Here is a 25807-nt window from a genome sequence, read left to right as displayed (position 1 = left end):
ATACAAAGGCATCAAAATTGTTATTTGTTGACGGTGGTGATTTTTCGATGCGAGGAAAAAGTGCAGAGATTTAAATCAATATTAATTGTCTTCCGCATAGATAAACATGCCTAAACCTAAAATATATAGAGTTGCCTGAATATTTATTTGGGGAAACATATCACTAGTTTGAGGAAATTACTTAATATTCTTATTAACAATTTTTGTGTTGTATTTTCATCTTCTTAATTAAGCCGATTGATGTCTTACCTTAATAAAAATCTCAACGAAATGAACGAATACGTAGAAAATAAATATGAGAAATCCACCCACACATAAAATATTTTATAAGATTTCTTTGTAATGTTTTGAGGACAAATTATTAAAGTCTTATTTTCATAAAGCATTTTAAAGGTTACTAATGATTAAAGTAAAGAAACAACAAACCTAATAATAAAATTATTAATTTTTATATATTTTATGTCTAAAAATAAATTACTTGTAAAAAAAATAAAATTTTAATGTAAAATTATTAATATTAACTCATCTAAAAAAAGAATTTCAAAGGTTACTAATAGTTAAACAAATAATAAAATTAAATGTTTATGTCGAAATATAAATTACTTTTGTAGAAGCTGAATATTTTAAGGTAAAATTCAAATGAATAAAAATCAATTTAAAACTATTAAATAAATAATTATAAAATTTGAAACCACTAAATAAAAAACAATAAACCATGAAAATATATTTTACTGTTAAATTGATTAATATTTTAGTTTTCAAAAACTAATTCATTTAACTGATTTGTTTCATGTCAAATGAAAAAATATATTATTTATAAATTCAGATCAGAATCGATACAAAAAACACGACAATAAAAATAGCCACACAATAATAAATTGTACGTCATGTTTCAAAATTGAAAAAATAATATTTCGATGGTATCATACATTATCATTATCCACACGAGAATCAATTATGGATTTTTTTATTTCAATATTAAAATTACACTCACTATTTCTTCGTGCACTCATGATTTTTTATTTGAAATATATATTTTTTGATACAAAAACACCCCCATGAAGAAGTTTCTTATTAATCACCATGAATAATTCGAAACTGCTGTCGTCCTTTGATTTTATTTCATAAAATCCTCCTTCATTTAACATTTCGCAAAACCCCATCGTGCCATTGAAACACATAAAACGCGGCAGAATATTATCAGCGAATTTATCTTCGGGCAAGTATTTATAGTATCTTTTGTGCGGTAACAATCGCCGAAGTAACAAAGCGTACCTACTACTTAAACAAAACTTGATGTACATAACGTTGTGTCAGGGTGACTTTACAAAGCACGTTCGTTCCTGGCTAACAGCAAGACAGAACAGAATTTGGCGCAGTCTTATAATTAGTGGAACTTGGTTCGTCGTGTCGAAGACGTTTATTCGGAAGTGGAACTAACTGCAATTACCTTTATTTGATGTGTCGGTTTGTTTTGTAATTTTCTGGCTATTTTTGTACCATTGTTTTCACCTTAATGATGCACTGAAGTAGAAATAAATATAGAAATAAAAATATTTCGAAGCTTCTGATAATATTACTTTATGCGTCTATTTTTGTACTTTTAGTTCATCCTTTGACTTTTACTGAAAGGATAACTAGATTTCCTTTGACATGAATATGGCGTATTTCCCTTCACTTACACTGATGAACATGCATTTTTATTGTCACAGCCTCTTTGTTCCATACACCGAAATAAATCGAAAAGATTTTTCTGTTTATAGTTTCATATATTCTAGATTGAGAAAGGTTGATCCTTTCAATGTAAATTTCAGTATTGAATAAAATTTGCAGAACCCCGATGGATATGAATATATCCAAAGAGATAGAGAGTTGTATCAAATTTTATTCGCTGAAATACATTTTCTGGGGATGCGTTTTCGCACATCCTGCTAATTATTGTTTACACATGTGAGACAGAGTTTGTTATTAAAGTTGGTATAATTAAATTTTATGATATCCTCGTATATAGCACGAAATAATTAAAATTTACAAAAACACTTCATTATAAAACCTATATTGTTGTAAAATCCATTTTGTAAAAGTTAACGATCAATAAATTCAAATATCATGATAATATAATTTTGGACGCATCCACCATAATTGTAAAAGTAATTGTGTGCATTCGCCATAATTGTAAATCGATTGTACGCATCCACCATATTTTTAAATCGAATTAATTAAAGGCCTGACCGTCATCATGCGTAATTAAAGTTCCTAAACAAGATTTATCGAGGTCCCTCACGTAGTTTTCCGAAGCTATTAATAGTTTTGAAATCTGATTGCGTTGCAGAGCTTCCTAAAACCGTAAAATTAGAAGAAAAAAAAATCAGTGTACGCAATTAATTCGGATTGTTTGGCGAAGTGAGGGTGAAACGCACGCTTAAAACCGGCTATTCGTTATATCGGAACTCGATGGCTGCGTTTATTCAAATAAACGATTTCCGAAACAATTTGCCCGCTATTCGGAAAATGGTTTCATAATTTCTTGCCAGCCACCCTCGTTACGAATTCTTTTCACAAAATCGATTGTCGAAGTAAATAATTCGCCGGCGTGCTAATCCTCTAATAATCTGTAAATTGCTTTTGAATTTTGTGAAAAATTTCGCCAGTTTCGCAACTTTAATGATGGATTATTTTGTTGGGGGAAAACAACTATAATAGTTAAATTAGTTTTCTGACATTTCAGACCCAATTAAGCACAAAAATAAATTACTGGAAAACTTTATCATTGAAGTTTTTCCAATTTAAAATTTAAATGCTGGGGGCAAATTTCATAAAAGATTATTATTCAAAAATGTATAAACAAAGGTAAGAAAAGCCCTGAGATAATTAAATAAAAAACCACCTTATGAAAATGGTTGAATATTAAAAACTTCATAACATTTATTTAGATGTTAATTATAATTATTATTATATGAATTACAATAGTATTATTTTATTATTATAGAATATTATATTGTAAATTTTGTGCATATTATCTTTGTATTTAAATAAGTATATTTAGATATTATTTTTACAGATACAAATTTTAAATTAAGGACTGAACAAACATATATAATTATGTATTAAAATTTACATAAAATTGCAATTAACATAACAAATTAATATTTTAAATTATAAATTATAAATTTATAATAAAATATTAATTCATAATATTTTATATATTATTATAATTAAATATTTGTGAACGTATTTTATATGCTTATTTTATTTAGTATAGTATTTTTTGAATATTTTGTAAATGAATAAATTCATTTTAATGAGTTTATATTATTGATTAATTGATGTCAAACTAAGCTCCACTTTCGACAAAATCAGTATTAAATAAATAAATTGTTAAAATTATTTTATATTTTCTATTAAAAACAAGAGTCTCTAAAGGACTTAATGAATACACATGGATGGGGATTTCCTATTTATTATACATTCATTACTTTTATATGAATTCATATCAAAATTAAATCCCTATTTTAAATTAAATCAAAAAATAATATACACATACGAATAAATTACTTTAATTTATAAACGTATGCAGGAGCCTTTAACTAAATCCCTTTTTTGATTGAATATTGGTAATTTGCAGAACTTCACTTCGATCAATAAACTGACTTTTCCTTTAAAAACAAATATCTAGTTTTGTGGTTATGAATGATTTTTTTTAAATGTAATCCATAAATAATTCTTGAAGCTTTCAAAAAGTTTTTTTTATTCATACTTGAATTGAAAATTATTGAAAAAATGTAAAATATTCTTAAAAGCTTGAAGCTTTTTAAAGTTTTTAATTAGTTTCCTCAAAATTTTTAGAATTACTGATAGCTTTTAACTAAATTATTACACTACCTTTAAATTGTTAGTACAGAAATATTTGCGTTCAATAAAATCATTAAATAAAATTAAATTACAGTCACTAATTTTCTTTTAACTGTTACTAGAAAGCACATTTATGTTAAAATATACATTGAAGAGAAGCAAAGTTGAAATTTCAATAAACGACAATAATATGATTATAAATGCATTTCCAAGAGTACATTACAAAGCAAATTAAATTTCATTGTTCACGAACTTGAGCATTTTGGTTATATTCCATTCATTTTACCACATAAACCAATAACTGCATGTGTTCTATTTGTTGTACCAAAACAAACAATTCGACGAAACGTTAAATAGAACAAATTCTGGGAATAAAGCACCAAAGCTTCGCAGACGACATGCGCGTACAAATCATAATTGCCCTCCCAGAAAATAAATAAAATGACACGGTTTTCACGAAATGTAATCTTTAAAGTAATTGTTAATTTGAGAGTCAGAGACAGTGGTGGAAATAAAAGCAAACAGTGGCCGACTCTCGAGCATAACAATATCCGGACGACTTGAGCTTCACCCTCGACTTCATTACGTCTCCGTTTTCCACGTGCATAATTGCACAAGAGACAGGTCACTGAAAAGCTGCATTATTACTCATATTAAGAGTGTTTTCAACTCGACGCTCCTACAGAATAATAAAAGAAACGTGGCACCAAAGGGGAATTGTTCCCTGCGCACATCAAAGTTGCACAACCTTTATTATGAACGGCTTGATGCTTTTGAAACTGTTTTAGGTGCACTAATTATTAACGTTGATGTGCCAGTAATTTACTGGATCCATGGTGAACGAAACTTTCAGTGAGCCGAGCTTTTCCAAGGTGGATACGTGAGTTCGCTTTACACGGAATATCGTTAAAAGGGGCAGTAATTGGACACAATAACTCAAATTAATTTTCGGGACAATGCAGATAGTCGGATACGTGAGGCACTGGCTTTGAAAAGTCCGTTTATCAGTCGTGGCCGGACTTCGGAAAATGACCATATTCAAATTAAAAATAATTCATCATAAATTTTGAGGTGATATTGAAAATTATTTAATATTTAAACTACATTGCTTTAAGGTCATTTCACAGTCTGATTCTGTTCATCTATAAACTAAATGACAACCTTAATTGTGTGCACAATTTTATTGACCAATTTATATCGAATTAGCTTCAAAACATATTGTCCTCATCAGTGCCATAAACTGCGGTGAAATCTAATCGTATTGCTTGAATATATTCCACTAAATTTACCAAATTAAATTCCAATCACATTAGATTTAATAGCCGATTCACTTGAAATTGCTTCCTGTCTATAAATTTGTGCAATTCCCTAATAAAAGTACCGGAATAATAGTGCTTTTACTGTAGATATTTGTAGTCAATTGTAACGGAAGCTTTTACATTAATTTCCATTTGCATTTTAAATATATATCTGCCCAAACAAAATCCACACGTACGCCGTGACTGTAACATAAATTGAAAGACAAATGGGAAATCTTGAAATGTTTTTCAAGAATTATTACCCCCGAAGCTTCGGCGAACTGAAAATATAATAAACCGGATGCCAGAAAGTTAAATGAATAAATAGTGCAGCCGTCAGAATAGAAAACTGTTCGAGACCGGAATGCAAATTCAGGAATCAGATGCTTGGATACAACTTCCGCAATAACTCCTTATTTAAGTAAGTGCTTTTGAAAAATACATGGAGTGCATGCTATTATGTTGTGTTATGTTTGCTCTGCAATCTGCTAAATATATGACAGGAGGAGAAATGGGCGAAACATGTTAAATATGCGGCCGCAAAGTGAATAAATTTCAAAAGCTTACGGGACTGCAAAAGGAGGGCCGCTTTCAGATGTTCACGCACGTTCAAAGTGAAATGCGAAAATGATAAATATTAAAATTACAACGAACTTAATTAAGCCGCAGCTTAATTTTTTGCTGGACTATTTGTAATTATCATGTAAATGAAGCCGCACAACTTTGAGGTAAAGATGGCCATTGTACGGGGGAATTACATTAGAACGAAGTATGTGGAATTTTAGCATCTATAAAATGTTATGAATATTAATGCAGCTTAGTCCGACACTGAATAACACATGTTGACTTTTCATCAGAATTTTCAAATCCCCTAATTTAAAATTATTAATAGTTAACGTCCCACTTTAGTCGTATATTGGTTATTCACTGATGTGCACTGTAATTATTTACTAGTACATCCTTATTTTATTACTTTTCAATTTAATGTAAAGCTCCCAATACTATTCGACTACATAAAATTCGAATCAAGTTTATTATATTTTTTATTATTTAGGTAGTTAAATTTTTATATTGCACGAGTTTAACCCAGTTTTATTTCTTTAAAGGACCCAACAGTAAGATTCTCAGAATAAATTAGGCTGCGTGAATCACATTTAATCAGAGACTAGTTTCATTCGTTTGAAAGTCTCTACTTTCAAGCTTTTTACACTTCAAGATTCACATTTATTGTGTTGTAAAATGATTTAATTTTTTATTTTCTACTCAGTCAAAATAAAAAAAAAATCAGTAATCAATTTTTTATTTTACACAACTTTAATTAAAATTTAATTTTAAGTTTTTCACTAGTTAATTTTTTATATTACACAAATTTATTCAGGAACTAATTTAATGTCTCTAAGTCTCTGAATAAATTATTCTCCAAGATTCTCATTTATTGTAATAAGGAAATTAACTTTATTTCTTTAAAAATACCTACGTTGAATATCTCTAAATAAAGTACGCCAACATTTACACCTATTGAGATAAAAAACATATTTTATTTTAAATTTTTTGACTGTCCCTTTTCTATATTATAAAAATTTATTCAGAAAGAAAGTTTATTTATTTAACAGTCTCTAAATTTAGAATTTCTGAATAATAATGTATTCGACATTCTGTGATTTATTATATTGCAGATTAGTTCTTTAAATTCTGTTCTCAAAAATTATATATTATATTAGCCATATTATTATTATAATTTTAATTTTTATAAATTATAATTTCTGTTGGTTAATTTAGTTAATTATCGAAAACCATTCAGCTGTATAATTATACTTTAGATAAGTGCAAAAACACAGTAATTGGCAGTGTTAACTTGACGTATTGCAAGTGAATAATTATTTTAATTATGAGAAGTGTCATGTTGTAACTTTTAGAAAATGTATACCTTTTAATACCTGAGTATTTCCCTGATAATGATACTTTTTATTGCAGTTCTTTCACAACTGGTCATTAACAACAGAAAAAAAAAGGCAAATTCAGAAGCCAGTAACTTCCTTCTGTAATTACAAAACTTTTTTCACTCAACTGAGTGAGCCACATGCCATCCAGCCATGAAACGAAGTTTTGATAACTCATTGGTAAACATATTCTTCTTAAAGAGTTTCACAACTTTACGAAATATAATGGTTTATTAAAGTAGTTCGTAAATTGTGTTCCCTTGTTCCTCGTTTCAGGCTCTGTGACTTCCATCTGGAGTATTTATGCAGCCACGTTTCAGGCCAAGGAAAACACGGATTTAGATTTGCGGGCCTCCGGAAATTGTTAAGCTTAATTCGCTTTGATCAACGAACAGCTGAATTTACTAAATTAATTATTAAAATAGTGTTAACTAAAGGAGCCTGACCATCCATTTTAGTGAATGGGCACTTTCACAACGTGTCGACAGAGCAATATCGCTTAGAACTGAAAGAAATCGAATACATAACGGTAATTTATTTGGTGCATTTTAGCTAGATACAACGGAGCGTGTCTCGAAGGCCACAAAAGGGGCAGAATTTCATTTCGGACGTGGAATTCAGACGTCCTTTCGTTCCGAAGCCCGAGAATTCTTCACCACTGACACCTTCTTAAAGACATCCTTTCAGATAAAACCGTTGTGCCGTAAGTGTAACGTGCAGACGTATTAAATTAATGTCAAACTCGACGGTGACCAATTAGACAAAACGACTTTCTTATCGAGACGATTATTCAAATTCGTTGGTTTGCTGAGAGTAATCGGTCGCCATCACGTTCAGATTGATACCCATTATCGTTCCGAACCACGTAAATCTCGATTAACCCCCCGAATACGAGGACGCGAACGCAAGAACTGAAACTAACCGATGAAATGTTCCGAATTGCCCGAAAGGCACGAATCGAGCCAAAAAGCGACATTAATGAAACGTGTTTTTTTATTCTGAGCTTATAATTGGAGATTTGAACATATTCGGTCGAACACGAACAGCGAAATCTGACCGTTGTAAAAACTATGATCGATATTATTTTATGTACTTACCTTAAGCGCAGAACTTGGAAAACGTTCCTGAAAAAGTTTGGACATTAAAAATCACTCAATTTACATTGGGAAATGGTGATGAATTGAATGCCATTGAAAGATCTTGCCTCGAACTGAATTTTTTGCTCATTACACTCATCCTTCTTTAAATAAAAACGTTAAGAATCAAAAATTCTTTAGCTTTTACTTGCTGAGTGGAATTTAATTAAATCAATCGTATTTAAAAATGTTTTCACAATCAATGAGTCATAGTTAAAAACTACAGTAGTAGATTACTTTAAAATTATTAGAACTGATTTATTTGGTAGTGTAACTTCTGTTTCGTTTATCATTTTGTTGTAAATTAAAGGCGACAGTTAGAGTTCTTTAAAATCGATGTAACCTATTTATTTCGAGGCATAACTTCAGTGTTGTTTATTATTTTGTTGTAAGTTAAAGAGGATACTTGAGGCATTTTAAAGTCATTGAAACTTTTATTTTGTTTATTATTTGTTTATAATTTCAAGGAGACCCTTTGTACGACACTGAGAGTACTTTAAAAATCGTTTTAACTCATAATTTCTGTTTTATTTAAGTAAATAAATTAATGGCTACAAATCTTATATTTAAAAAAGCATTTAATTAAACTAATTGTCCAGTACAGTCCACCTTAAATGGTTGAAAATAATCTTCGAATTGGCTTTATACCAGGCGTGAATTTGGTTCTATGTATAGATCTGTAAGGAAGTGAAACATAGTGAACGCCTAAAAACGTTTCAATTAGCTAATGTAAGTAATGAAGTCATGCTTGTGTTTTAGCTGGAGTAATCAAGAGAACAGCAGCGACATCGTTTAAATTACAGAAAGTGCTCCTTTGAGACGCATATTATAATATCTCATTGTTATGAAAGTGGTTAATTGAACTCGGTATAACCAAGTCTATTATTCGCCAGTGATGCTCTTACACTTCAAAGGGCAAATAAATTAGGAAACACTATTTGCCAACAAAACCTTCTTTATGTCTCTCAAATTGCACACGAGTGGGGCTTTGGATAATTAAAGCTATTTTTAGTGTGAGGCAACAACCAAAATTGATTTGTCAACACCTGTTTAATTTATGGAAATTGCTCAATTTTTTCTGTCCTACATAGAGTACATCATCGCAATAAAACACAGATATGAATAATTTATTTTCCTTAATCACTTGCTTCCTGCATTGTACAAGTTTGCTTTGAGAGTTAACCCAAAAACGTGTCACAGCATAAAATAATAAAAAGCCTCGATAATTTATTCAGGAGTGTCTTGGGGGCGAAAAAGCGCAATTATAATATAATATTCGTTGTAATTTTCCTGTGAACAAAGGGAAATAACTATAAAGCAATATTTTTCCCTAAAGTGCTTTCACGGCATGTTATTGTATTATAAAATTTAATAACTTTGAATTTTGGAAACATGAAATGCTTACAATAATAAAGTATATTAAAATCTGAAATTGAATTTTCCTTTGTTATAAGGGGATGCATTTTTCAGGTGTTGGACAATTGTGAATAAACATGTTTACTGCCACTGTAAACTCAGAAGCATTTACTACCATAATTAATGGGCGAGTACCGTGAAATCTAATTATTGAATTAAATTAATATGAACTTACTTTTTAACGAAACTACTCGTTCTGAGCAAATTTTTCATCTAAATACTAATTAGTGTTGATATTTTAATTTCTCCTTTTCTAATTAACTTAAATTACAGTAATATGGAAGCTTATAAAATGAAAACTAATTTACATTTCGTATTTCCACCACTATTAAAATTTTTATTAAAACAGGGAGACAGAATTAATAATATTTAATATGTATACTTTGATACTAATAATCTTTTTTTGGAGTTAAAATATATAACACTGTGGAATTTGTTAATTGTTTTGTTTATCCTGCTGTAATTTTAAGTGTTGCCCAACTTCATTAAAGCTCTGCGAAAATGAGCCGTTAAGATGTAAACTTTGGTCGATTGCGAGTTTGACATCGTTGCAAGCATAATAAATTAACATAGTTCACGGAACAATTTCAATTAAAATACACAATTGTTCTGAAAATATTTCTACTTTCAAACGTTTATTTTAACAATCCTTTGTCACATCAAAGAGGAACGTAACACGAAATAACAATTAAATCAACTGAATGGAATGTTTTTCAATTAAAATTGAAAAAATATGATGGCGTTTGTGTTTGAATGACAATTTTGCATTTTAAAAAATAAATAAAACGTATTGGATGTAGAATTTTCAATTGGATTTTGTTATTTTTATGGAACAACAATTTAACATAAATATCTAAAAATGTGACACTAATTTGTTTAATAGTGCCATAATTGCATACATAATTAATTACTATTAAACAAATTCTAAGAATAAGTTGATTATATTAAAAGTAATTCATTTTATCCACTGTTAGATCCATTTTTTACAGGTTCTATTTAATTTTTTTTTAATTAATCAGTAAAGTAACCTTTAAAATACTATAAAAAACATGTTTTTGATGTTTAATAAATGTTTAAATATCGTGAATGCGCAAACAAATTGTATAATTACAACTACATAAAAAAGACAATTTATTTTATGTTTTCAAATATCTTATCCTAATTCATTTGAATATTTTAATTAAGTTTTTTGTTGCGCATTCACCATTTTTACAACTGTTGTTAAAAATGGCGAATGCGCAACCAATCCAATATGTAATTAAATATAATTTAATTTATATATAATAAAAGCTCTCACATTTCCTAGACACATCATGATTTACAGACTTCAGTTTTCTGCTGCACAGAAAGCTTTTGACATGACGTAAAAGAATTAAAACCTGATACCAACTTCAGCACAGAAGATTGCGTAAACCTGAAAAGATTTCAACACCCTCGTTGTATTTGGAGCGTGAACACGTCCTGCCATACGGGATTAATGTTTGAAAACTAGAAATCAATTACCTCTACCTGTTTATGGTCGCCCAGCCGTCTTTGCTGGGTGTGTTTCTCATTTGTTTGCTTTAAAACCTTTATCTGCTGGATAAACACTTTCACGGAGCTGGAATCACTATCGATTTTTACCCTTGTACATTTTGACAGACGTATAATACTTTACGTGTCCGAAAAGTAAACTTGATTTTAATCATGGAATTTACATAAACGGACGAGACAAGTCCTCTCGTCTTGGCGGGATAATATTTGACCCCAAGCCCTTAAATTTGGTTGGATTGAATTTAGCCATTTCTTTTAATACAACAGTATTCATGTAAATGACACACGTATCCTGATAGTCCTGAAACGTGCGTGCCAACAAGAAGGTCTTCCGGTTTTTCGAAATAGGTCAACCGGAATTAACCGTGCCGCTTTTGGTACAGATAAACTTATTTCCTGATCCATACGCCACTACTTTAGGTTTATATGGGAGCTATTCGTCCCTGAAATGGATACTTACTCCAGTTCCATCACTCCTCGCTTGATTACCAAACTGTGATAACAAGGTGGGTGTAACTGGACTCGTTTATTCAATAAGTAGCAATTTATAGTGTTTTGTTTGTTTGTTATCTATGGCTAATTGTTATGCGGATCAAGTACTAGAACGATTAGTGGTGTTGCAGTGGACTTCCATGGGGGTAGAACAGGATGACACCTGCCTGTGCCTGTGTCATAGAAGGCTTTAATCAACGTTTTGCTGTTGTTTTACTTGGTAAAACGCCTCCTCTTCTCAGTAATCTAGGATTTGCACTGAAAATTTACTGCTTATGGAAATAAATTGTTGAAATGTGCTAATTCCAGCAAATTGTCTTAGTTGGGGACATGATTATTTGGAGAATAACAACGTAGGTTCATGTAATGTTTACAAAATAATCAAATCCTTTGAGACCACAGAACTTATGTTTGTAAACAATAGATATAAACTTAAACATTCATTCATTACACAGCCATCAATGGAATATATATCCAAAACAAAAGGACTAAAAATATATTTTTTCCTAAAAACTGTTCTAAAACTTAATATATTTGGGATATTTTGTATTTATCAAAGTTTCACACGAAAGCTTTTAAATTTTTTAACTATAAAAAGCTGCCTGAAATGTGTGTCTGAAATATAAAAATACTCTTACATATTCTTTTTATTTTAATTTGGGGCCATATTCATCCAAATATTTCATTCAAATGAAGGTAATTATAATTAATAACGCCGGAGCAGCCCTTGTAAAATATTTGAGTTAAAAAAAATATCAATCCTTTATTATATTATGTGAGATAAAATGGAAGAAATACTTAGACCTCGATAATTGAAAACGTGAGAATTCCCTTTATGCCATTGCGTCAAAAACCGAACAAAATCGACAATTTATGAAATTAATTTTCAGTTAAACTGAAAAGGAAAACTGGCCCTACAAACGGATTATCGGACTAATGCCAGACAGTGATCAATTTAATTTGTAAATTAACGATTTTTCGTTGTACCAATGACATGATTAGCCGTCCGTTTGATATATGAAATCAGTCCTCAAAATACAACACTGAAAATATCCGGTTTAATTGCAGCAGCACGATTCCATTTTTATTGAAATTTAATATTAATTAATCGAAATAATATGTCATTTAGCAACTCAATGGTTAATCAATAAGTTGCTGAGTCTATTCATTTCGGCGAAAGTAGCTCGTTAGCACGAGCACATTAAACGAAATTGTGAGTCTGGGCATGGTTGGTGTGTTCCAAGTTTTTCACATGTGCTTTGGAAAAGGTACCATTTTATCGACATTTTATTTAGTTTTTTATACAAATTTAATTACTGTAATTGGGGAAGCAATAACAGTGTCGTTTTCCTACTTAAGTTTTTCAGTTCCTTCGTCGAATTTTCCTTCCGGTCACGAAATGTTTACAACGTTGTTTAAAAGTGCGGAAAATCTCCGAAACGTTGACTTTGCTCAGCCAGATTTTATGGCGTTTATCCCGGTTTATAATAATTAAGTAAAAGAGATTAGTAACCGGTGTTGGTAATCTTAAAAGGTTCGTTTTATTACATCCTTCATTATGTATTGGAATAATTACTCGGTCCTTTCGTCAAAAACTTTTAGCCCACAATATTGATTAAATTTCGTAACAGTTCTAACAACAAGAATAATAAATTTAAAAGTAAAGTTTAACTTACGCCGTCCTGTCAGCCATTTATCACGTCTAGGAAAGAATTAAGCTCTAATCGTCAGCATTAAATTTCATTTTAAGGCCAACTTCGCCATCAACAATAATCAAGTGACAACCTATTTGAATATCACTAATTGAAATTCGGTCGCATATAAACGATAAGAATTATTGTTTTTTCGGTAAATATTGATAAAAGAGTAAATATTATTATGTGACAATAATAAAAACACCGCATGCAATATTTTAATTAAGGATTTTATTATGTCATTAACTTTTCGATGATGTGATGTGATTTTCTACGTATTTTTTGGCAATTATTCAGTTCTTTCAATTTTTTGTTAGTACATTTATCTATTTTTAGACTTCAATTTATTTTTTATTATAATATTTCAGTCTTAATAAAAAACATAAATCATTAATAAGCATAAAAAATATAAAATACTAATTAATAATTAGGACCTATCATCAATATTGCCTAAAATATATTTATTATTGAGATACAACAAAATTCTGTGTGTGTTTATAGATTTATTTATTTTCTATACGAATTATGTATTAAATTTTAGTACTGAGATTTTATTTAATTTATTGTTTACTATAAAACTTGTAATGTAATTTTTATTGAACATATTCATAAAGTATTTCTTAGAAAACAATTTCCTATACATTGTCTTCTTATTTAATTTTAAAATCTCATTAATTTTCGTTTATTTTGCCTTTACTTCAACATTTTTAAATAATTCATTTTACAAAACATATCTTAATATTACAACCAAGATAAATCAATACTTTTGTACATACAATTTATTTTTAATTTTTTTTCTATATGTGTTTATTTACTTTTAATCTTTTAATTTTAAAATATTCTCTAAATTTCTTTATTTTAACTCATTATTTTTACATTTTAATTATCTTAATATTAATTAATAAAATTAATTTATTTAATTATCTTAATATTTCAATTTTTTATAAAACTTGTAGATTTATTAAAATTAAATGTCTAAAATGTAATTATTATTTAAAAATTGTTTTAATAATTGTTAAATATTTATCCATTCAATAAATGGATAAATAAATCAAATGTCTGTTTAATATAATAAAATGTTTATTAAATTTTAGTTAATACAAGAATGTATTTGATTTGATATTTTTTTAGTTTTAATAAATAACAAGTAAATCATCAAATAAATACGTGAAATTAAAATATGAAATGCTGAAATATGCTTATTATTATTATTATAGGTTTTCAATCATAAAATGTCCATGATTGAAAACCTATAATAATTTATTCGTGTATAAAGTAAAGTAATTGTCTTTTATCCATTATTCCCGCCATATTCGTTGGAAATTAGTCACATTAATTAAACGTATGTTAAACGTAATTTTTTAATTACGTTATGTCGTAGAATAGACCGTATTTGTTTAAAACGTCTATTTCGGAGTCCGTCTATTTTAAAATCGGATTTATTTCGGTTTAGTTGTAATTGTTCAACTGTTTCTTTTTTAGGTTATCAATCATGGACACGCGGCCGGACGTCATTCACAGACCTCACCGCTTCGAGACGCACGTGGTACTCCGCACCGTCGAGCCGTTCAGTTCGGGACCCGGATCTAGAGGAGAGTCGGTGGTGGATAAGGAGCAACACGGTGAGAGGCCCGTCAGCGTGTCCGGAACGGCCGGTGGCCATAAGCAGTCCGCAGTGCTATCAGCGGGGCCATGAGCCGGCGCCCCCGCCTCCACCCCATTCGCTCATGGACCACCCCACGACCGTTCGAGTGTTCTTCAGCGTGGGGCCGCGCCAAGAGACCGCGCTCTTCCGCTCCGACACGCCCGCCGAACAGATTAAAGGTAACCTGCACTTGCACCCCAGATTTGACGAAAGTATTTTCGTTGTTTATTGCTCGGGCGAAAGGCGAAATCCTCCTATAATTAAAGCGAGTCCCACAACCCCATAATCTGATTCCGAGATGTGTTTACTCGTATTTTCGTCGACCAATAGGCGTCGCGTCGCGTCGCGCCCCGCATTTAACTCAATGACTGGATGTTTGTCCTAACAATTAGTTAACTGCAGCCCCTGTGTTGTTCGTATTAAGGAAAACTTTCCTTCATTAAATTTATGAGATGCTCACATGTTTCCGATCTTGTGTGGATGCCAATAAAAATAAACTTTTATTAAGAGTAAGGAAACCAGTTAATGAAACACCACAGCACAAATAAGGATAACGATAGGACGTTTAATTGAATCGATAGCTGTTGGCTTTCTTTAAAAGTTTCGTCCTGAATTTCACTTCTACCACGTCTACCCATAACTTGTGCCATGAATAAATTATTTAAAAAATCGACCGGCAAACCAACCATTGTTTATTCATTGTTTTAAAAGGCATGTGAAAGAGGTCAGACCAGTTAAATCAGGATTAAGACTGCATCTGGACTTTAAGAACAAGATGAATTATTTACGTTGACACTCGCAATAGTTTTTGGCATTGGTATATTTATAAATTTAAACCTTTTAAATAGTAAATTTCCATTGACTATTTATTAAATATAATTTAAAACGGAATTTTACTGAAAGATGATCAAATATTATGATGTTTATCACTTTAAATAAAAGATAACAAAACGACATCTGGGACACATCGATGGAAATATTATCCACTTGGAGAACCGGACATCATATTTTTGGCGCACGATCAAAACTGTAAAACCTGAAAAGTTTTCCTACAGGAAATCCAGATGCCTTTCTTGTTGTTTTAATTATATTCAATGGAAAAATTCCTGCATAAGCAGGAATGTTTAATAACTTTGGCTTAGTTCATTTTTCATAAAGGGGGAGCTGCTAATTAATTAGAAAAAATTCTTTTATATTTCAAAGTTTAATTTTAATACTCGTGACGAAAGGGAATATTTCAGTCACAACGTTTTTTTCTTTTGAAGTGCTCACAATGATTCATAATAAGGAATAATGAATTATTTCTTCTGTTACATCCAGTCCCAATTTAAAAAGTGACTCTTAGTGTACTCTCGTACATATGAGGACAAACAATGATTTTGAACAGTTCATCAAAGAGATTTTGTCGTACATTTTTTGTACAATTTTTTTTACAAGATCATTCATTAAGAAAAAAAAGGGGCTCAAATTACTTCCTTGTGGTACCCTAGAAGTTGGCAAGCAGAATCCACTAAAGATGATATTTTATACTTTCTCTCTAAGGTATAACCAATTGAATAGTGAAATAGAGTTTAATTTGCTGAAAATTTTAGTGGCGTATAGAACGTCAAGAAAATATTTGAAATGAAACGAAATCATCAGAGAAGTCTTCCAATTTTGGTTTTAAATAAATGTATAGAGATAATTTGATCTTCCAGTGATACATTCAGCCCCATTTGTTACTCCATTTTAACACGTTTCAGAATACAATATTTGAACAGGATAATGAACAAGTGGGAGACAACAAAGGCAAGAGATTCAGCCTTCTCTTCACAAGTTTTAGTAAACTGTCATCATCATTTAGAGGTGGCATAGAATAAGGTACCTCAGGACAAAAAGGACCACCTAATTTAATCAATTCCTGTTATAATATTCAGTTACTTTCTATTATTCTAAACTGTTCATTGAAGATCTTAACTACAATATTATTTTTTACTGATAAAATGTATTTTTTATTATTTCATGTTATCTCACGTGTATCAGTCACACTAAATTAACAGAGTAACAATAAATAAAAGATAAAAAGTACGATAATAACTTTATAAAAATGTAACACATGTATGTTGCAGGACAATACAAATCGATTTAAAGGTTTCCATAATATTTGACACACCTTGAAATGTCATTTACCAATAAAAGAGACATTAAACCATTATTCCTGACACCCATTGTCGTAGTTTCAGTGCTTGTCTGTTTTTGTAATCACTGACTGCATGTATTATATTTCCGTGTAGGCTGAATATGCTGATTAAAGTGTTCAGATATTCATCCTGACAATATTAATCTAAATCGATCGCACGTAGTTAATTAAACACAGCATTATAACCAGTAAATCAATATTTATAAATCGCTAATTAAAAGCATTTTGTATTGTGCAGGCTAAGCTACTTAATTGTTATACAAAAATACAATATTATTGATGCAAAATTATCACTATATTTATGAAAAAGTAAAAAACATTTATGCTATTTTGTGCAGCTGAACATTTAAATCGTTGGCGTATTTCCACCAAAATAACATTTATTGTTGAATATTTTAACGAATTAATTTGATAAAATTGGATTTAAAATATGATTGTTTAATGTTATAAAGCATCACAACCAGGCAATGTTATTTTCATAGTGGTAACTCTAATTTGTATAAATGGATATTATTGGAGTTGTTCCTGAAATATTAAATTGTTCCCCCAACACAAATATGAGTCATTGTTACTGGATGCTAAAATTGTTTACCTTTTGGCATTATTTAGCATTATTTTCATGGATATATATTGTTGGGATTATTTAAAGAAATAGTATTTTTTAATCCATAACATATGTATAACATTGTTATATAAAATATATCAAGTGATCCTATAAATATATGATAAAAGAGGATAAATATTAAAAATATAGTTTTTAATTATAAATTTTATTCACAGTAAAAATTGTTACGGAAAGGATGATTTACGGTTGAATATTAAAAACGGCATTGACTGAAAGCAGGGCAGCACGTCTTGGAAGATTTATGGTAAATCTGCGAGTTAGTGCCATAATTTTAATACTTGCAAACCATTTTTATACGTGCCATATTCCCACACCGCCATAAAATTTAGCCAGCTCGAATGATCGTTGTGATGCATTCGGTTTAGGCATTATTCCTTTTATGTATCCCTTTATGTGTTAGACGGTTTTGTATTACCAGTAGTTCAATAAATATCAATTTTAACGTTCACTCATATTATGACTTAATAAAAATAAAATTGTGTGATAACCTTATGATCCATTATAAAAAAAACTTGGGCATTTCCTGTGAATAATTTAATAGAAATATATTTTTAGACGTTTACAGGCTTTTTATTGCTCAATTTTATAGACAAAAGTACCGGGAGTTTATATCGTGCAGGTCCAATTCGTTTTCCACGTTGACTGAAATTTATCCCCGCGTCTGTCTGTGGGGGAACTCATCGTGCCTTTATTAGGACACGAGTCTCGGGGCCGACAAGTTATATCATATAAAAGGGAACGTTTGACCGTGTAACAAAGTACAAAAGCCCATTCGGAAAACGCGTTGCGAAGGACGGGAATCCCACCGGGCGAAACACACAAAACCGACCGACAGGACTACTGGAAATCTGCGATATATATATAACGAAATGGGACGCGAAAACCACACGCCGCGTAACTTCGGAAACATTTCTGGCGATAATTAACGGCATCATAACTGTCTCTGTCAGGCTGAGCCGTTAATATACATTTTTCGTTGGGAAATGACAAATAATCCAACTTTTCTGTGCTTTAAACTGAAAGAGTTTCATATAAAACCAAAAAATTATACATTTTTTAAACTTACTCGAAAGTTTGGCTACTTATTAAATTCTATTTTAATGTTTTTAAGGTTAAATTTAAAAAATCATGTATTTTCTTAATATTTTATAATACAAGGTACTTTCAGGGCCTCCCTGTATATACAGTATCATGGAATGATCAAATTTAAGTGATGTTTTGTGTTCAGATAGGGGTAATTAAAATTAATAAATGATTTGTTTAAACCAAAAATAAAACCCTCAATATTAATCAACACTGGTCATAGAAGGAGCCGCCTGTGGTTTAATATTACTAGGCAATCCAGTTTACATATAGTTCTGGAAATCACTGATTATTCTACAGACTACATTCTTTAACAGTTCCAGACACAGCTTTAATTCTAGTTCAAAAGCCTTTAAACCAATGAGCAAGAATCCTTGGAAGTCAACGAAAGTGTGAGCTCTAGCCCAAAAAATCAAAATAAAATTTAATAATAATTTTAGAATAAATTGGTTTCTTGACGGCTCATTATAAGCTTAATCCATAAACGCCCCGTTTTATGATAATTATCCAGTTATACATTCAACCAGCTATTAAAAACATTGTATGCATTCGCCCCACAAATTGCTTTCGGCCGTAAAGCCAGTCGTAAAAGTATTGCAATTCCGGTACCTTGCTGCCGCAACCTTTTCAGCCAAACAAGCCCAAAAATCAAACGCGCATTTACCCGTTTCGCCGTTTTATGTTTATTTTGATTTCATTTTAACGAAGGTTATTTTTCGATTGGCGCCAAACTTTCCATAATGATTCACCGTCAGAAAAACGGGACGTTAATGAAAACGAGTCTCGATTCGGTTGCGGTCAACTTAATGTTGTATTAATTGCATGGAGTTGAAGAAGTCGCCTGGAAAGTTTCGAGTGGTCGCTAAGTGCAATTTAGGAAATTACGGCCTAATTTAATTAGACTTTTTCATTTAAGAATACGACTGTCTGGTGCGTGTCAATAATAATAGAACGCTCACGTTTAATGCCTTTCGAAATATCAGTAATTAAATATCTTTTTATAATAACGTTTCCGGTTTATCTCCGAATTGTGTTTTTGGCTTAATTAAATTATGCTTGTACGAGGAAAAAAGATAAATTTCTAATTAACAAAACAAAGCTCCAAACATGGAGTGTAATTCCATACAAGCTTCCTTCCATTTTCGTTGTTTACTGATACGAATACGGTCTCGGTACATAATTGTAATCTCTGTGTAAAACGCCATCTCTACACAATGAAATAATCTCATGGTATAGAATTAAACATTACGGGATGTAGGTACCTAGTGTTTATTGGTGAAATTTAATTTCATAGTTCTATTGCCTCGTAAGCTCATAATGTGAAATCCACCATTGAAATCAACAAGAATGGCAAAACATAGTAAGCCTTTCAGAAAATAGGCATATCATAAAATTAATCATTTAATATTCCCACTTATCAGTGGAGTAATTGTGTTTAAAAGGACGTAAACCTGGTTGCCTATTGATGTAAAACAATAAGTGGCTCCCCCTATGTCCAGAATATCAGATAATATTGAAATAATATTACTGTGTTTAAATTATTAATTTAATTAAAAAATTCCAATAATCTCTAGGGAAATATTTCTTTATTATTTTCCTCTACACCGTACAATAAAAACTCAAATATTTCTAATATCTATGATCTAAATTTAAATTAAATCCTTGAATGCTTTAAGGGACAATCTTAAAAAAAAAGAAAATTAAATCACAAAATTCTCAAAGAGATTTTATTAGTAAAATTTTCTACGGAGCACATTTTCCTGTCACTTCCAGTTTCTTTTAGAATAATGATTTTATTATGTCTTAGTCATAAACAGATCTCATGAATGTAATTTTTTTAAGGACAAACGTTTTCTTCCCTCTTTTTAAAATAAAAATCGTGCAAATTTCGAATATTATTTATGTGTGTTGTTCCTCGTATTTTAGAGTGAAACAGTGAAAATCTAAATCGTAAATAAACAGTCCATATCGAAACAAATTAATAAACAATAACTTGTTCCCGGTTTGCACCACCAGACAAATCCCCAAAGCGAACAATAATAAATCATCCCTGAAAAATTCATTCGAAATCGTATTACCGCCGCAGCATATGTAAAATACGTAATATTTTTTTTATTTTCGTAGACGGTTAAGTCGCAGTCGGAATGCATTAGCGATCCATTTATCAGTTGGCATTCATGTGACGTGCCCGAGATCCGACACGCGTAACCCGCATTTTGTTGGGGAGGGGAAAAGCCCGGACGACTTTTTTCCGCAGTGATATGACCGTTTGACACTTCCGGTTAATCTCCCCCCGTTTTGTGCGTTTTATACGACAAAGCCGCAACATCTGATGCCGGGCTAAATAATTTGCCACTTCATGACTTGATGATTTCTTCAAATAAATTTTCTTCGCCCGTTTGATTTAGTACGTTTCGTAAATTTTGTGGGGGCGTTACGATATCTAAAAAAAGGTCTCCGCAAATTACATAAAAAAGGTAATGTTTCAAATTCTCATTCGCCAAGGAATATATGCAAATTAAGATTTATCATGCCATTCCATTTAAATTTTATACATCAAATTTTATTATGTCGCTTCCCCTTTACTTTATGTGTTTGACATGGTATAAAATTAAATTGAAATTATTGATTGTTACGCATATATTTAATTAGAATTTTGCGTAAAGCACCTGCGCTCAAAGGCTTAGACTCTTCATGATTAATCCATGACTCAACATCCCTGAATTTTTAATATTAAATCTTTTTTAAAAATATTATATGGACAATTTTATTTAGTATAACAGAAATACTTTCAAAGCTTTTTTAATGTTAAAATAGTTGAAAAGCTTTGAAAATAATTAAAATTAACAATTTACATCTATTTGCACTGTGGCAACACCGCATTGTGTAGCACTTTTTATATTATAAGTTATCTACTTTAGTTTTATCTATTAAATAGTTTTAGTTGTCAATCCATTAATATTAATTTATCACAAACTAATTAACAAATGTTATTGCTTGACCTTGTGAACTTGACAGGCTTGAAAACTAAATTCGAAATATTGATTGTTGTACATACGTGTATATTAAATAATTTTGAATGAAGCACCTGCGCTTGAAAGCTCAGGCGTATTGTTTGCGTTGTTAACTATTGTTTGGTTTTCCCTTTTATGATATTTGCCATTTTAAATGGGTATCGCATCTAGGTTGGATAATTAGTTGGCGCAGTTAATAATCCTTGTGTATGACGACACTCTTAACACCATCCAATGATAATTACGAACGAAGTTAAACATGGGCTTTAATTACAAAGCAAGCATTACAAAACCTATGCAAAATATTAATCATGAAATTATTATTTAGTGCAGTAAACTCAACCCTTAAACATAATTGGTAAGTTTGTCATAATTTTTATTAAAGGGGATTTCTTTCTATTATAATAGGATGAATTTTATCAATCAATTAAAATGTTCCAGTTTCATTATTCACCGGGACAATAAGGGACATTCTTTAGTGATCCTTTGTAACGTTCGATCTTTTGTTCATTACACAGTGTTAGGTTTTCGTTCGATTGCTTCTTTTAATGACTTTTGCCAAACTTTATAGTTTCTTGTAATCGCTGATTAGAACTATTATTGAAGAGATAATTGTTAAGTAATCAACTTTTCCATGCAACAACAAAGAACTATTGTATTATACAATAAAATATTTACTAATTAGAACTAATTTAATAGAAATACGTCATCCTAATTAATGGATGTAGTTAAATTTTGGTAGAAATTATTCACATGTGTATGCATATATATGAGTAATGATCGTAAACTCATCAATGTGCGAGCAAACCCATCAAATTACTCATTCCTCTCGCTCTAATGAGCCGCGGACAAAATTGTAAATAGGAAAGTACGTAAAATGATTTAACAGTTATCCAGGACCAACGACCAAACATCCATAACGGCTAACGACAGACGTTGCGGTTAATATTGTCGGATAAACAACATAATAGGACACGTCTAATTAAATGGGCAAAGTTAATGTGCGCCATGATGCCGCAAAGTCGTAAACGGTATTAATGTTGGCTCCCTGATGGAACGAACTGTACTTCCAAAGCTCGACGGCGACGCATCAAAAGTCGTGAAAAAAATCGTTAGGTTTTTTCGCCGGGACACTTTATCAACGGGAATTAAGAGGGCTGGCGAAACGGAAAAAATGTAAAACAACAGATTACCACTGCCTTCACGTGTAGCGCCTCTTTATACCTGAAAGATTTCCATTTTGTTCAGACCGGCTAAATTGAATGAATATATATATTACCTACAGTAAAACAACCACTTCTTTTATCAATAAAATCAGAAACAATTCATATTACGTTAATATTGAATGCTGATATTATTATTTATAGATTCCTAATCAAGTATCAACTTAAAATGGCTATGGATCTGTAAGTTTGGTTGCCTAATGACACTGACCCAAACATGGCTCCCTCTATTGTCTTTGTGTCCATTACTTTGATCTTAGTAAACCCACTAAATAAATAAAAAGAAAAGACTAAACAACAAAGTTAAAACAATAATGTACTAATATATAATATATATACAACAATAATTGAAATGAAACACTTGAAAATAAATTTTACTTTTAGGAAACTAGAAATGCAATTGAGTGTGTCTCACTAATTGGATTTGAATGTGGTAGTTTCGTTCGGCAATTAGCATGGAACGAATTAAATCTCGAGGGCGCCGTTGTTTTATTTTTATCCGAACGTTTCGTAAAATGTTCTGGAGCTTTTAAAATTGCTAATATTGTATCAATTTGCGTTTACATCTACAATCTAAGCGTGTATTCCGTTGAAATGTTGCAGTAAATGATCATGATAGAAGTACAGTTTGTAAAATATAATAAAGAACGGAATATTTCAGCAGATTAATTAATTTGTAAAAGCACGAAAGTTAAGAGAAAATCGCGTGATTCGTGACCGAATTATTTATTGTCCCATATTGCAGCTAACAAAGTTTGTGTTTAAATTACCACCAAACAACAACTCTAATTCCGGAGTCTACGTGAAAGTTTAATTATTAACGATTTTATTAGTTCAGTAAACACAGCACGTAATTATATATTTTTACATTTTTATTTCTATGATTTTATTTATCAGATTAAACTCTCAGTTTATTTTTCTTTTTTAGATTAAAGTTTCTAAAGAAAACTTTCTTTAGTTCTACATTCTTACATCTCTTCTTTTGCTGGGCACAGATCTTTGTTTTGTTCTGGTCCTTAATTTTAAAGAATTTTTTTACAGCTCGTTTGGTTTCTAAAGATGATGATTGCCTTTGATATCAGTGTCTAATTTCCTTACTTTCTTGGGGGTGATTTATTTAAAAAGACTTTTCTCTAATAGCTTTGGATTTAGAAGTTTCCCAATTTCAATTAGTTTAAAGAAACTTTTGGTAAGTAGTTTTACCTTATTAAAAGAATTAGGACGCTTTTTTAACTTTTAGTTAAAACAAGTTGTCTTTGTATGCTTTAGTTTCCAAAGCTTTCAGTCCCTTCATTTTTATTAATTTATTTTTCATTTAATTATTTTTGGACAAAATCTAAATGAATGAATTTCCCAATAATATTGCTGTGTTATTGATTTGTCCCGAAAGGCCGACTTACGTCCATTCATAAAAGTTTAATGCTGTTAGAACTTTTCATATTCCATTAGACTTGAATAAGGCAAAGAGCAAAATGTGCTTTTAATGCATGAATAATATAACGTTTTATGGATAATCACTTTTGTCGAAATGTTTGAAAAACTATACTATTTAACATGAACAGTCGATTAAGATTACCGTTTCGTATTTGTTAAGAGGTACAATTCGTCCACCGGGAATAAACCTGATAAGGTCCTGTTTAAAATGGTGAGTTTAACTTCCCCGGGGATGATAAAGTAAGAAGTTCATCAACTTTAATTTCAGCCTAGGGAAGCTGAAACAGACCGAGTTCAGTTAATTGATTTATGAGAATTAATCAGTTTATGATGACGTGCATATTAAACGTTATTCCAATTATTATTTACTTTAATGTAACGGGTTATCTTCTGACAGTGGACAGTGTAATTTAAGCAACTCAACTCTATCAGGGTGTTAATATTCGTAAGCCATTTGAGTGGCAGAAAGTTGTACCAAACTTTGGCCTAGATGTGAAACATCAAAGCCTTCTGACTTTAAAGCAATTAGTGACATCGATATAAGACGACGTGTAGTGTGGCAATGCCATTATCTCCTGTTATTTAATCAAAACTGCCTCCACCAAAACTTTCAGGATGACACAAGCTTTATTATATTGTGTTTCAGCAATTCAATTTGCATGCGACAAATTGCTCGTAATTGTGTGACCAAAAATAACACACAAAGGTACCTTTTATCAATATTAACAAGCGCTGGCACTAAAACTCATGAGTAAACGTTAAGTGCAACGGCGGAACTCGATAAGGTTCCGCATAAAGTATATTTGTTCACTGAAGAAAGACGCAGGTAGATAGGTACTCTCAACGAATCTTATTAAATGTTATTTGATTCTTGGATTAAATGATATAAAGGCATCTTGAGTTTTATTCTTTTTTCGTGCCTCGTACTTGCCATCAACTTTTATTCCATTTGTTTAATGTATTTTAAGAATTATTACATCATAAAGTTATGATCCATTATCCTGTTTCTGCATATAATGTTATATTTTCTCCCCGAATTTATTTTTTGTTCAATTCCTGGAAGTTATTTTTGCTGTATAATTTTAATTTTTCAGGGAAGAGATTTCCAATACCAATTAGTATATGTAATAAACAAACTTTTTAAAGCCCCAATTAATGAATTTTCAACAAGCTTTGATTTTACAGCGTTGTATAATTGCATATTAAATATAATCCTCTTATTTAAATGCACGCAATGGTTTTA

At 30.7% G+C, this 25807-nt stretch overlaps 1 protein-coding gene and 1 long non-coding RNA gene across 4 annotated transcripts in view; one reads left to right on the top strand and one right to left on the bottom strand.

The window, feature by feature from the left end:
* Positions 1-11221, bottom strand: part of LOC126265308 (uncharacterized) — a 37315-nt gene extending 26094 nt beyond the window's left edge. The window contains exons 1-2 of the long non-coding RNA XR_007547826.1: positions 11146-11221; positions 8188-8214 (exon numbers count right to left, since the gene is read on the bottom strand). This is a non-coding gene — a long non-coding RNA (uncharacterized LOC126265308). The remainder of the gene's footprint in view (positions 1-8187; positions 8215-11145) is intronic.
* Positions 1-25807, top strand: part of LOC109594324 (high affinity cGMP-specific 3',5'-cyclic phosphodiesterase 9A) — a 72857-nt gene that overhangs the window by 39729 nt on the left and 7321 nt on the right. For all 3 annotated transcript variants that reach the window (XM_049966294.1, XM_049966293.1, XM_049966292.1), the window contains one exon: positions 14844-15185. In XM_049966294.1, coding sequence (XP_049822251.1) covers positions 15089-15185 — 97 coding nt within the window. In that variant the 5' untranslated portion in view covers positions 14844-15088. The remainder of the gene's footprint in view (positions 1-14843; positions 15186-25807) is intronic.

The sequence above is a fragment of the Aethina tumida genome, chromosome 4, assembly GCF_024364675.1.
Source record: "Aethina tumida isolate Nest 87 chromosome 4, icAetTumi1.1, whole genome shotgun sequence".
NCBI lineage: Eukaryota > Metazoa > Arthropoda > Insecta > Coleoptera > Nitidulidae > Aethina > Aethina tumida.
This window is presented reverse-complemented; position numbering and strand designations above follow the sequence as displayed.